At 47.4% G+C, this 17,628-nt stretch overlaps 2 protein-coding genes across 4 annotated transcripts in view; one reads left to right on the top strand and one right to left on the bottom strand.

Annotated features, from left to right (window-relative positions):
• Nucleotides 1–17,628, top strand: part of MBLAC1 (metallo-beta-lactamase domain containing 1) — a 44,467-nt gene that overhangs the window by 12,750 nt on the left and 14,089 nt on the right. The gene's annotated exons all lie outside the window — the stretch shown is intronic.
• On the bottom strand, nucleotides 180–15,776 carry LOC309613888 (paired immunoglobulin-like type 2 receptor alpha). 3 transcript variants are annotated; one of them, XM_082361400.1, is made up of 7 exons: nucleotides 12,596–15,775; nucleotides 11,892–12,281; nucleotides 5,305–5,484; nucleotides 2,028–2,058; nucleotides 960–1,009; nucleotides 683–731; nucleotides 180–510 (listed from the first exon to the last, which is right to left on the bottom strand). In XM_082361400.1, exons 1-7 carry the CDS (start codon nucleotides 12,648–12,650, stop codon nucleotides 468–470), a joined length of 798 nt encoding a protein of 265 aa, XP_082217526.1. In that variant the 5' UTR covers nucleotides 12,651–15,775; the 3' UTR covers nucleotides 180–467. The 3 variants fall into 3 exon arrangements, 2 of the variants coding, with proteins under 2 accessions (XP_082217526.1, XP_082217527.1); XM_082361401.1 differs by lacking the exon at nucleotides 683–731 and having other exon boundaries at nucleotides 390–510; nucleotides 12,596–15,776; XR_014235923.1 differs by lacking the exons at nucleotides 180–510; nucleotides 683–731 and having other exon boundaries at nucleotides 993–1,009; nucleotides 2,192–5,484; nucleotides 12,596–15,771.

The raw sequence follows: 17,628 nt of genomic DNA, 5'->3' as shown, positions 1-17,628 counted from the left end.
ACCTTGGGTTCCAGACTGACTACCAGTGTTTGGGGATTTACTGGTCCCTGGCCTGAGGCAGTCACTGAACAAAAGGACTAGGGGAGGGATCTGAGTGTGAGCTATCTATTATGGTTCATTTATGGCAAGAAGGACAGAAGTTGAAGATGATGTCAGCTTTCTCTTTAGATGCATTCAGGCAAATTGTACAGGGACTTTTATTTTTGTGGTCAAGGGCTAGGAAGTTGAAGAGGGAACTGGAGCAGGTGGCTGTGTGTCTCTCAGGTCCTTGGTGGCCTTCAACACCTGCTGGCTTCTGAGTCGTCTGTGTCTGTCCAGGGTGATTATGAGGAACTGAGATCCCTGTGTGCAGCTGACTCTAAGCAGGTCCTCACTCAGTCCCACTCCTTAGGCCTTTAAGACAGAGTATAGCGTCTCCTCCTGGGGGCCCTCTTGGGGAGGCGGGTGGGGAGGCGCTGCTGGTGAGGTCAAGTTGGAGAGGGCGAGGGAGGTATAGAAGATGTCGTCATCCTGGGGGAGAATGGAAAGGGGAGGGGGTTAGGCAGCAGAGGGGGAGCTGTCCCATCTCAGAGCCGCAATCCCACAGCTGATGCCCTGCCGAAACCACAGTCCCTCTGTTCTTCCACCCCACCTTCTCCAAACTTCCCTTTAATTCTTTCAGGACCTAATCTGAGCTGCTTACCTTGGTGTCCAGCTTGGAAAACATACAGGCTTGGGGCCTGCATGTTGTCCTAGAAAAAATCAAGATGTGCCAGGGTTAGGTGGCCTGGCAGCAAGGGTAGAGAAGTGGGCAGGGGGCTCCAGTAGTGAGGTCATCTTTAGGTCAGGAACAGGGTCTGGGGGAGGGTGGGTGAGGCAGGGGAGAGAGGAGGATGCTGAGGGCACGTGTGTGGGGAGAGGGTGTGTGGGGAGGAAGGAAGGCCCAGGTGGAGAGCAGGGATGATGGCGGCAGGATCTACCTTTATTCCCAATGTTCTCGTATTTCTCCTCCGGGTTTTGGAAGGATCCCCTGTGTGGGAACAGGAGGGGGGCGATGTGTCAGAGGCTGGACAGAAAAGAGTTACCACCTGCATCGGGCTGGTTCTCTTGGTGGGGGCTCTGTGACCTGCCCGGGCGCACTCGGAAGATGAAGGCAGAGGTTTGAGGCTCTCAGAAGGAGGCCGCCTGGATGGGGTTGAGGGGTCATTTGCGGTGTAGCCCTGTCCCTGAGTGCTGACTGAGGTGGATTGTTCTGGAGAAGCGGCTTTACTGCAGGGGCACAGGGAGGAGAAGCAGGAGGGGGAGCTCCTGTCCTCTCTGCCGCAGCGCCTCAGTTAAAACTGGAGCATGAGAACCAGGAAGCTAATCTCAGGTCCCCTGGGCGGTGCTCAGGCCTTGGTCCCCAGAGGAGACGCCATCGCCATGGGGATGGGTCCGAGGAGGGCAGCTGTCAAGAGTCAGGAGGGAGAGAAAGGAGGGAGGGGCTGCGAGAAGGAAAAGCGTGGAAGTGGAAGGAAAGATGGAGAAAGGAAAGAGAGGGGCCATGAGGAGGGTGAGAGCTCAGGAAAGGAAGAGGAGCTGGGGCCCCAGGAGAGGGAGCCAGGCTGGGAGCCGGGAGGGAAGTTGCTCTGAGAAAAGACAGAGGGCGGAGCAGCTGGAGGTCGCGCGCGTCACAGGGGAAAAGGACAGATTGGATGAGGAGCAAGAAAGAGGACAGAACGTGGAGGTGGTAGGTGTGTTCAGGAAGGATGAGGTGGAGAGAAGCCAGGATGAACTGGGGATGAAGGAGGAAAGGGGGAGCCAGAGAAAGACAGAGGGAGATGTTCCGGGAAAGAATCAGAGAAAGTGCTGGTCCACTGTTCTCGATTTTTTAAAGAGCTGGAGCCTCCGGAAGTGAAGAGCCTGGCCTGTTAGGGGACTTGGGAGGGTGTGGATGGAGAGTCCAGTCGGGGAGGGGCTGTGAAAGGCTCCCTAGTGCTGTTCTCAGAAGGAAACTTCCTGCTTCACAAAACAGCACCCCCCTCGCCCCTTGGAGGAGAAGCGCTCACCTGGCTGGGGTTCTGGCTTTAGTCTGCAGACCTGTAGGGGGACCAACAGTGTGTCAATGTGTCATCCATGGAGGCCGGTCTCCTGCCTGCCTTCTCTGCCCCGTCCCACCCTGAGCTCATCCTTGGAGAGACCAGAGCAGCGAAGCAGCTCAGCTGAAACCCACCTGGGAAGGGCTGGGACCTGAGCCTGCACCCAGCAGGCACCCTGAGGCTGCCCACACCTGTCCTGCCTTGTCCTCAACACCCATCAGGAGAGCAGCTCTTCCCTGCACCCTGCGCCCCTTCACCTTCTGAACACATTGGACTTGCCCACTTCCCCCAGCTCCAGTGACCTCTGCTCCACTCAGCCACACCCTGGGCCTTTTATTTTTTTTAATCACTCGAGCTGAGACCTCTGACCTAGTAAATGCTAGTATCATTTTTATGCTACTACTGTCTTTCCTTCCAGCTCTCTTTTGTCATCATCCCTCTGTACCTGTGCTTAACCTCACTAACTCTTGTCTCTTGATGATCCACTTTCTTTCAGGTTATCCAGGCTCCCTGCTGAGCCCTCTACTCTCCATCTCTGCCCTCTCACTGGCTCCTTGACCTCCTGTGTTCCCCTGTCCTTCTGCCACACTTGCTGACACATCTTCAGTCCTGGATGTGTCCTAAGGCAGGGAATGCTATTTGCTTATCCCAATATCCATTTGCTTCTTCTTATTCAGTTACAGAACGTTGATTTTATTTGGAGTGGCAGCATGCCCCCCTACAGATAGATGTGGGACCTATGACTAAATATAGCCAGTGAGATATAAAGGGAAGTTGTGGGTAGGACTTCACAGATGCTCTTTAAAAGGAGGACAGACAGCTGGGGAATTGTCTTTTTGTCCTTTCCTCCTTCATCCCTGATTGGATTCAGAAATAATGGCTGGAATCCTAGCAGCCATCTTGAACCATGAGGTAACCTTTAGGATAGAAGCCAGGATCCAGGACAGTGAGCAGAAAGGTAGAAGCCTGAGTGCTTATAGGTGGTAGCTTCTGCTCTCTGGCTCCACATCCTTTTATATGGGGGAAAAAAGTAAACTCTGTGTTATTTAACTTACTGTTCCTTCTGGACTTTGGTGCTAGCAGCTGAACACAACTTCTAACCAGTAATTCCTAAATGTTTCTAAACCTTCATGCTTGAATACTGCTGGGGGAAAACATAATCATGTGCAATGATGCTTGTACAGATTTATGTCTTCTCATCTGAGTTGGTCCTCAAATACCATCTTGCATTTCCTTAGTGACTACGTCACATTTTCTCTTTGTCTCTGACCCTCATCCTCACTCCCAGGACACAACCACTGTGGTTTTTGCTCTGCAGAATTAAAAAACAATTTGTATGTAATTGAATTTATAAATATTTTTATTCATGACTTTTTCATACTTAGGCTGGTCATCTTCAATCCATGGTTGTAAAATAGTTTCACATGCTTTCTACTAGTACTAGGGTTATTTTTTCCTCATTTATATCTTCAATTTTGGTGCAAATTATGAGGTAGGGAGATAACATTATTCTTTCTCAGCTGCTACTCCATTGTTCCAGGACCATGTATTGAACTATTCATCCTTCCCCCTAGATTAGAAATGCTTCCTTTTAACCTGCTAAATTCCCTCATATATTTGGATCTGTTTTCATCCTGCTTGTATTTGACTTTTCACTTTTATTCCATCTGTTTATCTATCATATGCCAGAATTACATCATTTTAATTATTGTAACTTATTAATTATAAGTCCTCATCCTCATATAGTGCTTATTCTGCACCAGGATCTATTCTAAATGCCTTTTGTTTGTCATGACAACCCCAGGGAAGTACTATTTTTATTCCCATTTTACCTATGAGTAAGTTGAGGCTCAGAGCAGTCATATCATAGTGCCAGAGTTTACCCAGCCAGGGTGTGAAGCAGGTTTGGCTGCAGTCATGCGAGATTCTATGCTTTTCAACCTCTGAGCTTTACCATTTCACAGGGCTCATCTCTCATTGCACATTTTTAAAAAATTATTTCAAATCAATTTTGGTGGGTGTTGTGGCATAAATAATTAATGCCTCTAACCCTGTGGTCTCTTTCAGCTGTGAATGCATACATCCAAATTTCTGATGGGCATCTCTACTCACATGCCACACAAATATAAACTATTCCAAACTCAAGAATCATCCTTCTCTCCCAATCATGGTCCTTGACCTCCTCTGCCCCTATTTTACTTGGGCTCACCGTGGCCTCACTCACCCAAGTTCGAAACATGGGACTAAGCCCTGCTCCCTTATCCTTCTATCAATCCAATCATCAAGTCCTACTGGTTTCCCCTCTTAAACTTTTCCAGGATCTGGCCCTCTCCCTCCATCCACGCTGCCATGGCATTAGAGTGACCCCAGGCTGGCCCACCTCCGGCCCCTCTACCGCAGACTGTGTATCTGCAAGGCCAAGCTAAGGTTTCCACTTTGCTGCTTCACTTTGCCTCTGGGATCAGAGGCTCTGGGGTGTGATTTCCAAGGTCATCTTCTCTCATCTCCTGCCTCCTCCACAGCCCTGAGCTACTTAGAATTCCCAGAATGGTTTCCTTCCCCTGGAAGGACAGTGACCTCTACAGCACCCTCACCACTTGCCTGGCTAATTCTTTCTTATTTTTTGAGACTTTTTGCAGGAGTCGCTTCCTCTGGGAAGTCCTCCTTGATTACCCCTCCTTCCCCTCCCAACCTAGCTCTTCCTAAGTGGGTCAGTTAGCCCTTGAGGCAACTGTCCTCCCCATATCCTCTTATCCCCCATTTCCTTGAAAGCAGGGCCTGTGCTTTATTTACTTTTGCATCTCCATTTACAAGCCAGGCCCTGGGAAATAGGAGCCAACTTCCTGTTCCTTCTGCTCTCACCTTCCTTTTCCCAGGGCAGAGTGTCCCTCCCATGAACCAAAAGCGAGGACTGAGAAATGATTAAGTCAAGCATCCAGAACTGGAAAGTGATCAGGTTTATGAAGAGGGATTGGTCTGGAGTGGTGGTTCCCAAACTTGATGACACACAAATACCACCTGAAGCAGATCATTAAAAATGCAGATTCCCAAGCCCAGACCTCAGGCCCATCAGGGATCTGCATTTTGTTTGTTTTTTTCTTTTGTTTGTTTGTTTTGTTTTCATTTTTATGGTCTTATGTGGGATCTGCATTTTTAATGGACACCTGGATCATTCTGATGCAGGAGGGTTCTGAGAAACACCTAGCTGGGAATCCTGGGGAGAGGTTGGAGGTCCCAGACCACTTACCTTTGCTTCTCTTCCACCTGAGGTACATGATCCATCCCAAAATCGCGATTTTGAGCATAGCGCTGGCCAATGACAACCCAACTGTAGTTTCCATACTTAGGGACCACAACTCTGAACTCTTTTTGCCATCTGGGACCCTGATGCTAGGTGTAGTGGAGCCCAGGGTGGTTGGCTTAGCAGCTGGGAAGACATGAGAAATATGCAAATTATTCACTAAAGGGCTGGAGGTATCTGGGTGAAGCTGTCACATCTTGTTCCCTAGTTTGGGGAATGTGGGGAGGTGGGGAGCAAGTCTCTGAAGCTCTCCCACAGGGAGGGGAGTAACAAGGGCAGATGCTGGAAGCTCTGAATCCTCATCACTCTGTGTAAATCCTGACCCTACCGTTGATCAGTGCCGTGATCTCAGAACCTCATTTTATCACCCACCCATAGGTGAACTAAATCACAGGATTAAAAAAATTTTTTTTTATTGTAGTAAAAGACACATAACATGAAAGTTACTATTTTAATCATATTTAACTCTACAGTTCAGTGGCGTTAAGTACATTCACACTGTTGTACAACTCTCACCACCATCCATCTCCCGAATTTTTCACCTTTCTAAACTGAGACTCTGTCCCCTTTAAATACTAACTCCCCATCACCTTTCCCCCAGCCTGGCATCCACCAATCAGCTTTCTGACTCTGTGAATATGCTTGTTCTAAGTACCTCCTATAAGTCGAATCAAACAGTATTTGTCTGCACCTAATGTATATTGGAATGCGTTTCTAAGGTTAACTTATTAAGTCCTACAAACAGATTGCACCTCTTTTAATAGACCATTAAAAGATTACTTAATACCCAACCAAAAGGAAAAAAACCTAAATTCCAATAAAGTCTTTGGGTTAGTGTGGACCAAATTCACTGTCCACTCTTATTAGAAATTAATAATAAAAGTGTAAATACCATCCCTCAACTAAGATTTTATAATTTAAAAATTACTTAATCAAAGAAAAATTACTTAATTATACTAACATGTCAGATAAAATAAAAGTGATAGGAACGCATGTTAAAAACCCTACAAAACTAAAGCTACATTCAAAGTTGAATTCACAGTATTAAAAACTTTCATTATTTTAAATGTGAAGATATTTTTTAAATGAATGAAAGGTTCAGTATCCAAGAAAAGAGTACCCAAAACAGAGAGGAGTTTCTAAGAAAACTCATAGTTTTCATAGAAAGTAATGAAAACCTAGATAGGATACATTTTTAAGGAAACAGAACAGCAGAAGGATTAAAAAATTCAGGAAGTGGTTATTTAGGGAAAAACAAATAAGAAAACAGACAAGACTCTTGCAAACCTAATAGTGACAAAGAGTCTGTTGAAATTATGAGTGCATGTGTGCTCAATTATAGGTTGAGAATCTAAAAACCTTTGAGAAGTGGATGATTTTCTGAGACAAAGAAAAATTTAAAAGAATTAATTTAAGAAATAGTAAACTTTAATGGATAGACAAAGAAGAAATTGAGAACAGTATTAAAGAACTACCTTTCATAGAGATTTCAAGCTCAGAAGGTTTAATGGATAAATTCTTGTGAAAATTTAAGGAGTAGATAATTCCCAGACAGAAGGTTCCAGAACATAGAAATATGGAAAATAATGCAATTCTAATTCATTTTGTAAAATAGTAACATAAACCTTATGCTAGGGACTTCCCTGGTGGCGTAGTGGTTAAGAATCCGCCTGCCAATGCAGGGGACATGGGTTCGATCCCTGGTCCAGGAAGAACCCACGTGTCACGGAGCAACTAAGCCCATGCGCCACAACCACTGAGCCCACACACCGCAGCTACTGAAGCCTGTGCGCTTACAGACCGTGCTCCGCAACAAGAGAAGCCACCGCAATGAGAAGCCTGCTCACCTCAACTAGAGAAAGCCTGCGCACAGCAACAAAGACCCAACACAGCCAAAAAACAAAAAACCTTATGCTAATCTCAATCATAATCTGGATTGCTTCCATACCCACCTTCAGGGATATTAGGGGTTGCCATTCCTGACCCTTTTTCCAGTGTAAATCACCTTCCTTCTTGGTGTCCCCGCTGGTGGCTTAGTGTTTAACCACTCTGATCTCCTGAGCCAGTTACATTCATCTATCTGTTTCCAGCGTCCCAAAGTTTTTTTATTTTTTTATTTTTTTTAAATTTTTATTATTATTTTTTTTAGTTGTGGCATGCAGAATCTAGAGCACAGGCTCAGTAGTTGTGGCACACGGGCTTAGTTGCTCTGTGGCATATGGGATCTTCCTGGACCAGGCTCGAACCCCTGTTCCCTGCATTGGCAAGCGGATTCTTAACCACTGTGCCGCCAGGGAAGGCCCCAATTGTGGTTTTTTTTTTTCTTTCCTATAGATTCTTGCTGCTGCTGCTTTTTTTTTTTTTTTTTGCTTCTTTCTTATTTAGAGAAGACTTTTTTTTTTAAACAGTCATCAATTTTATACACATCAGCGTATACATGTCAATCCCACTCACCCAATTCAGCACACCACCATCCCCACCCTACCGCGGTTTTCCCCCCTTGGTGTCCGTACATTTGTTCTCTACATCTGTGTCTCAACTTCTGCCCTGCAAACCGGTTCATCTGTACCATTTTTCTAGGTTCCACATACATGCGTTAATATACGATATTTGTTTTTCTCTTTCTGACTTACTTCACTATGTATGACAGTCTCTAGATCCGTCCACATCTCAACAAATGACTCAATTTCGTTCCTTTTTATGGCTGAGTAATATTCCATTGTATATATGTACCACAACTTCTTTATCCATTCGTCTGTCGATGGGCATTTAGGTTGCTTCCATGACCTGGCTATTGTAAATAGTGCTGCAATGAACATTGGGGTGCATGTGTCTTTTTGAATTATGGTTTTCTCTGGGTATATGCCCAGTAGTGGGATTGCTGGGTCATATGGGAATCTATCCTGGAGAATGCTCCGTGCGCACTTGAGAAGGAAGTGTAATCTGCTGTTTTGGGATGGAATGTCCTATAAATATCAATTAAATCTATCTGGTCTATTGTGTCATTTAAAGCTTCTGTTTCCTTATTTATTTTCATTTTGGATGATCTGTCCATTGGTGTAAGTGAGGTGTTAAAGTCCCCCACTATTATTGTGTTACTGTCGATTTCCTCTTTTATAGCTGTTAGCAGTTGCCTTATGTATTGAGGTGCTCCTATGTTGGGTGCATATATATTTATAATTGTTATATCTTCTTCTTGGATTGATCCCTTGATCATTATGTAGTGTCCTTCCTTGTCTCTTGTAACATTCTTTATTTTAAAGTCTATTTTATCTGATATGAGTATTGCTACTCCAGCTTTCTTTTGATTTCCATTTGCATGGAATATATTTTTCCATTCCCTCAATTTCAGTCTGTATGTGTCCCTAGGTCTGAAGTGGGTCTCTTGTAGACAGCATATATATGAGTCTTGTTTTTGTATCCATTCAGCAAGCCTGTGTCTTTTGGTTGGAGCATTTAATCCATTCACGTTTAAGGTAGTTATCGATGTGTATGTTCCTATGACCATTTTCTTAATTGTTTTGGGTTTGTTTTTGTACGTCCTTTTCTTCTCTTGTGTTTCCCACTTAGAGAAGTTCCTTTAGCATTTGTTGTAGAGCTGGTTTGGTGGTGCTGAATTCTCTTAGCTTTTGCTTGTCTGTAAAGCTTTTGATTTCTCCATCAAATCTAAATGAGATCCTTGCCGGGTAGAGTAATCTTGGTTGTAGGTTCTTCCCTTTCATCACTTTAAGTATATCATGCTACTCCCTTCTGGCTTGTAGAGTTTCTGCTGAGAAATCAGCTGTTAACCTTATGGGAGTTCCCTTGTATGTTATTTGTCATTTTTCCCTTGCTGCTTTCAATAATTTTTCTTTGTCTTTAATTTTTGCCAATTTGATTAATGTGTGTCTCAGCGTGTTTCTCCTTGGGTTTATCCTGTATGGGACTCTCTGCGCTTCCTGGACTTGGGTGGCTATTTCCTTTCCCATGTTAGGGAAGTTTTCGACTATAATCTCTTCAAATATTTTCTCTGGTCCTTTCTCTCTCTCTTCTCCTTCTGGGACTCCTATAATGCGAATGTTGTTGCGTTTAATGTTGTCCCAGAGGTCTCTTAGGCTGTCTTCATTTCTTTTCATTCTTTTTTCTTTATTCTGTTCTGCAGCAGTGAATTCCACCATTCTGTCTTCCAGGTCACTTATCCGTTCTTCTGCCTCAGTTATTCTGCTATTGATCCCTTCTAGTGTAGTTTTCATTTCAGTTATTGTATTGTTCATCTCTGTTTGTTTGTTCTTTAATTCTTCTAGGTCTTTGTTAAATATTTCTTGCATCTTCTCGATCTTTGCCTCCATTCTTATTCCGAGGTCCTGGATCATCTTCACTATCATTATTCTGAATTCTTTTTCTGGAAGGTTGCCTATCTCCACTTCATTTAGTTGTTTTTCTGGGGTTTTATCTTGTTCCTTCATCTGGTATATAGCCCTCTGCCTTTTCATCTTGTCTATCTTTCTGTGAATGTGGTTTTTGTTCCACAGGCTGCAGGATTGTAGTTTTTCTTGCTTCTGCTGTCTGCCCTCTGGTGGTTGAGGCTATCTAAGAGGCTTGATGGGAGGCTCTGGTGGTGGGTAGAGCTGACTGTTCCAGTGTCCCAAATTTTGGTTTTGTCCTAGCTTGCAATTTTTTTGTCCTTGTTGGTTTTTGTCTTAAAAATTCCCTTTGCTGTCATTTTGGTAGATTTTGGGAGGGAGTGGAGGTAAACATGTGCATATAACTCTCTATCTTGGCCAGAATTTATGCTTTACTTTTACAATGAAAAGTATAAAAAGTAAACATTCAAAAGATAATGTTGTACGTTAATAATAAAAATAAAGAATAGAGAGGAAATTAGGGAATTAGAAAAAAAAGAAGAGGGATCTAAGGAGACCAAAAATCTGTCAGAAAAGGTCATTTAAGGCAGTGGTCCCCAACCTTTTTGGCACCAGGGACCGATTTTGTGGAAGACAGTTTTTCCTCGGAAGTGGGGAGGGATGGTTCTGTTGGTAATGAGAGTGATGGGGAGCGATGGGGAGCGGCAGATGAAGCTTTGCTCGCTCAACCGCTGCTCAGCTCCTGCTGTGCGGCCCGGTTCCTAACAGGCTGCGGACCCCTGATTTAAGGGAATATGGAGGAGGTGCAGGAAATATTAATCCAAGGCTGTCTTACTTAATTCGGATTGTGAGTCACTATCTGTTTGCTCTTAAACGAGCATAGTGGTCAAGAAGGGGCGGTGGTTTTCCAAGAGGGGAGACAGGGAGAGTGTCTTTCCGGCCAACAGCAGTAATCCATCATGGACACTGTTTACAACTGCCAGCACAAGTGATTATAAAGAGCAGACTGTCTTAGTCAATTATTAGTTTTCTAAAAAATTACAGACAACAACACCCTTATTGCCATTGCCTGTCAGAGAGAACCCCCTCCCCCCTGCTCTGGAGATAGTTACACTGAGGTGCAAGTTCCAATGCCCCACTGAGTGACAGACAGAGATCTGTTAATGCAGCGTGTCCATTATTAGGTTAAAAAGAGGTCAAGACAACAAGGTGATGAGGTCAGTAGGTGAGGCCGAGCAACTCATGGTTAACAAGGGAGGCTCTGGGGTTAAACTGGGGTCAAACCCCACCTGCACCAGGAGTGACTTCGGGCAGGTGTTTGCTGTGCGAGCCTCGGTCTCCCTTCCTGTAACAGGAGGATGGCAGCAGGGCCGACTGTTACCGGGGTCGTGGGGAAGGTTAGCTGGGGTTTAGCTGGGCTGATGCTGCCAAGGTGTCCAGCCGGGACGCAGGGCACAGTCAGCGGGAGCTGCCGTTACCGCTGCTGCTGCCTCGTCATGACCAGGACAGAGGAGCGAGATCAGGGTGGACAACGGGGACAGTGTGACGAGAAGCACACAGGGAGAGGTGGGGGGCGGCAAGGAGGTAAAGAGGATGGAAGCGGGGGAAGAGGAGATGGGAAAGAGATGGGGTAGGGGTGGGAGCGTTGAGGGCCGTGTTCTGGGGAGCAGAGCAGCAGAAGGAAGGGGGAGATGGGAAACAGGTGATGGGGACACGGGACACCTCGGGCCACCATTGGTGGTCACCACACACCTACTGTGTGTGTGTGGGCTGAGCTCATGGCCGTGGGGAGACAGACATGGGGTAGCTGAGCCTCCACACATGGACACATGACAAAGGGGAGGCGGCCGCATCCCAAAGATGTCAAGTCACCTGGAGGACATGGGGTGAGGGCAGGGGAGGGTGCAGCCCCAGCTTGGAGCAAGAAAGGAGAATAGCTGGGAGCCCAGAGGGTGGAAGGCTGAGGATGAGGGAGGGGGCTGGATCTGGAGGGCAGAGAGGAGGATGGGCAAGGGAGGCAGCCCAGGGCTGGGAAGATTAAGGTGAAAAGGGGTTGATAGAGGCCTGGGGAGGAGTAGAGGGGGCAAGGAGAGGAGTTTGAGAGAAGAGAGGAAGAGGGGGCCTGGGCCAGGCCTGGGAGACAAGACCCCAGTGGCCTCCAAGAGCCTCAGGCAGGACAGCGGGACTCACTGGGGATGATGGTGAGTGCGGTTCCCTCGATGGACTGCCACGTCTGCTTGCCTTTTCTCAGCGTGTCCACCTCCACCCGGCAGAAGTACCTGGACTCATCCTCCCACCGCAGTTTCGAGATCTGGAGGGAGCCGCTGTGCCCACCCTTTGTCCAGTTCAGGAGGAGCCGGGCCTTGAAATCCTTGTGGATGAACGGCGGGGTTGTGTTGTAGATGAACTCCCCAAAGTAGTGTTTCCATCTCCAGAATATTCTCACGTTGGGAGCCTTGGCTGATGCCCAGGAGTAATAGAAGGAGAAGGGGATGTGGATGGAGCCACCCTTGGGGGCTGAGAGTTCCTTTGGTTGGTTCATCCCAAAGTCAATGTTTGGATTGGGTTCTGCCCAGTGACCTAGAGGAGGGAGGGAGAGGGAGAGACTTTGAAGGTGACCCCAGACTGTCAGCCACCCTCACCTACAAGGGGATGTGTGACAGGTGGTAGGACTGGCCCTCTGGCCTGGGTGAGCCCCTCTCCAGGCTTGGGGCGGGGAGGAGGGTGAGGGGTTGGGGGGACCCGGCACTGTGGGACCAGCTCTTTGTTTGTTGGGGGTGGGAGGCCTGGCCGGCTACCCCAGGGGACACTTCTACGGACACGCAGCCATAGCCCCTCCCTGGGGGGGTGGTCCCTGTGGCCCTGGGCAGGGCAGGACAGTCCCGGCCTCTCACCTGCCTGCAGAGATGCCAGGGACAGCAGCAGGGACAGCAGCAAGGGCAGACCCATGGCCTTGCCCTCCTCCCGGGATGAGAAGACAAGCAGAGCCTTCAAGGCCAGAGGAGAGGCCTGTGGAGGGGCCGCCTGCGGGGAATCTCAGCACCAGGAGAGCGACGACCAGGCTCCTTCAGAGGACTGAGGAGGGTAGGGGCCTTCCTGAAACCCGCCCGCCCCTGCTGTGACTGGCACTTCCTTTATCAATGTGGCTTCTTTTCCTATATTGCAAAAGGGCCTCTCTGGTCAGTGCAAAGGGAACCATGATCTAGGGCTCCCTGCCCCCCTCTGCGCACTGAGGGGCTGGTCCTGACCTGGGCCAGCTGGGGCCTCGCCTCTCTCCCTCAGCTCCCTGCCTCTGCCACCCCCTTGGCATCTCCTTAGGAGTCAGTCTCTGTGTCTCTGTGTGTCTCTCTCTTCTTTTCCCTGCTTCTCGGAGTGTCTCTCTCCTCCCAGGGAAAGGGGCGACAGCAGGACCAGTTCAGGCTCCTTCAGGGAGAGGTCCACGGCCCTGAGTCCCTGCCCAGCTACAGCCCCTTAGAGAGGAGGAGGAGGAGGAGGGAGCTGCTGGTGGTCAAGCCTCAGCCCCCAGCCCAGGCACCAGGGGCACCCAGCATGCTAGTGGTCTCTCTCTCTCCAGGTAGGGGACACTGCAGTGCCCCCCTTCAGTCCCCAGGTAGAACCAAGGCCCACCAGGCCCCTCCCGCCCTGCTCTGCTCCCTGTGTGCAGTCTCACACCCTCCCTGAGGTGAGGAGGTGAGGGTGGGCGCAGGTTCCCACCTACCCAGAGGGTAGGCCTTCTGGAGGCCACGCCTCCACCCACAGAGGCAAGACTGGATCTGCAGGGCCCTCTGTCCTCACACTCTACAAGGAGGACACCGGGGCTCCGACACGCCCTGCCCCACGTCCAGGACTCTGAGGTGGCGGGTCCAGGACTTGAACTCCAGTCTTGCTGAGCCCACCGGGCCTTCTGCCCCTTCTGGATGCTTCCTCCTGGCTGCACCACAGAATCTCTGGGCCTCACCCAGTGAGTGTGGAGCTCTGGAGGTGAGCCCGGAGGCTGTATTTAATAACGCTTCTCAGGGGGTTCCATCTGCAGCTGTGCGACCCTGGCTCATCCAGAGCCTTCCCTGGACAGAGGGGATGAAGGTCAGAGCAGTCATGAGCCATCCTGGTGACAGTCCCTGGGACCCTCTCTGATGGAGGCCCTGCCCGCCTGTGACTGGTGGTGGGCGGGGTGAGAGATTGGGGGCTGGGAACTTTGGTGACCCCCCCCCCCAGGGCTGGCTGGGATGGAGGCTCTGCTCACCCCCTCCCCAGGATGACGTTGGCATTGGTACTGGGTAGAAGGAGGGCAGGGGAAGACATGATTTCATTAGGAAGTGGCATTAGTTCTCTGGAGGTGGAAAAAAACAGACCAGCTTCCTTTCTCCTTTTCTTAGTTTTCCCCCAATTCTAATAGTTTTTTTCCATAATTTTCCCATAGCCAGCCAAGCAGCCTCCACCCTGCCTTTGCATCTATTTTTCTTACCTCTCCTCCCAGGCCCGAGAAGAGTGATTCTGCACTTTCATGGAGCCCTCTTATCTGAGTCGGGCCTTGAACATCCATTTTCTCTTTTTCAGCTTTACAACATTCTGTGATGAATGTATTCCTATCTCCATTTTACCCAGGGGGAAAATGAGGCACAGAGTCTTAATATCATGGAGTCCTCTGGGCTGTGAAAGATGCTTGGGCTGAATTGGTAACAGCTGGAAAGGGGGGCAGAAGAGAGGAAAAGGGACCCACCGGCTTCTTGGCAGTGCCTTCAGAGGGTACCTGCCCTGTGTGTGGGGAGACATCTGGGTTCTATTCCTGCCTCACCCCACTAGCTTGGGACCTGGAATGTCTCCTCCTTGCCTGGCCTCCGGAGGAGGGGGCTGGACCCCGCCAGGGGGCGCCACTGCCCATTCTCTTAGGCAGCACAGAATTTTTACAAAACAGGCTCTGGGGAACCTTTGCAAGCACCCACTGTCCAGGTGCCCTCAGGCCCCGCTGCTTCCACAGAAGTTCTCCCTAGATGCAAGTTGCACATTTCACATCATGTTCAGGCCCCTGGACCCAGTTGGAGCCCCATGAGGGTAGGATTTGTGAGGTGTGGTTTCTGCTCAGGGATGGCACGTGGTCTCTAGGTTTGTTCATCTTCCCTTCCCCAGTAGGCATGGGAGGGCCTGGGATGCAGCCTGGTGCTGTGGCTCTACTCACAGAGGAGGCTTGTGGGAGGAGGAGGCCTGGAGTTTTGTGATTCAAAGATGGGCAGAGCCTAAATGCAGCCCTTTAGCCCAGGTAGACATGAGGGAGACATGAGGGAGAGGTCAGAAACTGTGTGATAGCAGCAGGGACAGGTGAGGGCTATGAGCCATGGACCACATGAGAGAGAGAACCACTGCCTTAGATCTTCCCCACTTTCTCCCAAGTTTCCATCCTCCCTTCCTCATTGGCCACGTCCGTCACTGCCCCAGCCTCTTCCCCTTCCATGGCACCTCACCCTACTCTTGCTTTCCCCCAAAGATTAGTGATAAGGCAAAGATGTGCGTTCTCACTATCTCCATTCGTTGTGCTGGAAGGTTCTAGCCCATATAATAAGGCAAGAAACAGAAATAAAAATTTTCTAGCTGTATTTTCTTAGATTCTATATTTATCTGTTTGGCATCCATTTATCACAGGGCCAATTGTACTAACTCTCTTTTCTTACTTTCTGTATTCTTGAAGCTCTGATATCTGGGAGACCAGGAGTTACTGCTCACGGACCAGGGAGTTACTGCTCCTTCCAGATCTAGCTAATTCTTAGAGATAGATAGCAAAGGGCTTTCTTGGGAACACACCTTTCATATACAAACTATCCACTCCCGGCCCCATACTCTATACCACCTCCTTTATCTAACTCTCACACAGCAACCCGATATTTCCCCTGCCCTAAATCAACCCAGGGCCAGCTGCCAGACAACTAAGGAAAGCACCTATAGCCCAACACCCACCAGAATTATTCAGAGTAGCCAATCTTAAACTGTTTTTTGTCCTGCCTTGTTTTTCCTGCAGAAAACATAATAAAGATTGTTTTCTTTATCCTCATTCTTTTTTAAAAAAAATATTTATTTATTTGATTGCAGTGGGTCTTAATTGCTGCAGGTGGTCTCCTTAGTTTGGGCATCCGAACTCTTAGTTGCGGCATGCATATGGGTGGGATCTAGTTCCCGGACCGGGGATTGAACCCGGGCCCCCTGCATTGGGAGCGCAGAGTCTTAACCACTGCATCACCAGGGAAGTGCCTATCCTCATTCTTGTTTCTGCCTCCTGAATGACTCTGGTGCTTCCCCACCTATAAGGGGTGGTGTACACCCTCCCCTTGGGAAATATAAGTAATAAAAATCTTCTTTCAGGACTTCCCTGGGGATCCAGTGGTAAAGAATCCACCTTGCAAAGCAGGGGATACCGGTTCGATCCCTGGTCAGGGAAATAAGATCCCACGTGCCGCGGGGCAACTAAGCCCACGCGCCACAACTACTAGCTCCTGCGCCTCAACTAGAGAGCCTGCGTGCCGCAAACTACAGAGCCCACACGCCCTGGAGCCTGCGTGCCACAACTAGAGAGAGAAGACCAGCATGCCACAACTAGAGAGAAACCCGCGCGCTGCAATGAAAGATCCCGCATGCCTCAATGAAGATCCCGCGTGCTGCAACTAAGATCCGACGCAGCCAAAAATAAATAAAATAAATAAATAAATAAATAATAAATCTTAAAAAAAAATCTTCTTTCAATGACCTCTCTGAGTTGTCAGTCAATCACCTCTATAAATTAAAATCCTGCAGGTATAGTAATTGAGACAAAAGCCATCCAGATTGAAAAGGAAGAAGTAAAACTGTCTTTATTCACAGATGACTTGGTTATTTATGTAGAAGATCCAATGGAATCTACAAAAAAACTACCAGAACTATTAGTGAGTTAAGCAGGTTTACAAGATCAGTATACAGAAATCAATTTTATTTATATATACTAACAACAAATAATTGGAAATTGAGATGAAAACAATGCTATATACAATATTATCAACAATGCCAGATATTTAGGAATAAATATGATGGAAGATGTGCAAAATCTGAACAGTGAAAACTACAAAGTATCGCTGAGAGAAATTAAAGAAGACAAATAAATGGAGACTTCACACATAAGAGGACTAAATACTGTTATACGGCAATTCTCCCCGGATAATATGTAGATTTAACACAATCTCAGTCAAAATCCCAGTAGGTTTGGGATTTTTTTTGTAGAAATTGACAAGACAATTCTAAAATTCCTATAGAAAACTAGCTACCTAGAACAGCCAAAAAAAACTTTGCAGTTGAAGAACAAATTTGGAGGATTTATGCTACCTGACTTCAAGACTTATTATTACAAAGCTACTGTAATCAAGATGTATTGGCATCAAGGAAGACAAATAGATTACTGGAACAGAACAGAGGGTACATAAATAGACCCACACGTGTATGATCAATTAATTTCCAACAAAGATGCAAAGGCAATTCAGTGAAGAAATGATAGTCTTTTAAACAAATTGTACTGGAACAATTTGATATTTATATACAAAAAAAACCCAACACAAAAACTAACAGAACTGGGGCTTCCCTGGTGGCACAGTGGTGAAGAATCCGCCTTCCAATGCAGGGGATGTGGGTTCGATCCCTGGTCAGGGAACTAGATCCAACATGCATGCCACAACTAAGGACCCCACCGGCCACAACTAAGGAGCACACGTGCTGCAACTAAGGAGCCTGTAAGCCGCAAATAAGACCCAGCACAACCAAAATAAATAAAATTAAATTAAAAACAAAAAACAAAAAACAACAGAACTTACACTATATTCAAAAATGAGCTCAAAATGAATTGTAGGCCTAAATATAAGTCCTAAAATTATATAACTGAAGAAAAAAACATAGGAGAGAATCTTTGTGACCTTGG

This window comes from Balaenoptera borealis (assembly GCF_965194805.1).
Source record: "Balaenoptera borealis genome assembly, chromosome: 16".
Lineage (NCBI taxonomy): Eukaryota > Metazoa > Chordata > Mammalia > Artiodactyla > Balaenopteridae > Balaenoptera > Balaenoptera borealis.
The sequence above is the reverse complement of the archived record's forward strand: the minus strand, read 5'-3'. Positions and strand labels throughout refer to the sequence as shown.

Coding starts and splice junctions, on each gene's coding strand:
- LOC309613888 (XM_082361400.1), bottom strand. CDS start 12,650: ATGGGTCTGCCCTTGCTGCTGTCCCTGCTGCTGTCCCTGGCATCTCTG. Junction 12,282..12,595: donor CCTGGCATCTCTGCAGGCAG/GTGAGAGGCCGG, acceptor TCCCTCCTCTAG/GTCACTGGGCAGAACCCAAT. Junction 511..682: donor TTTCCAAGCTGGACACCAAG/GTAAGCAGCTCA, acceptor ATTCTCCCCCAG/GATGACGACATCTTCTATAC.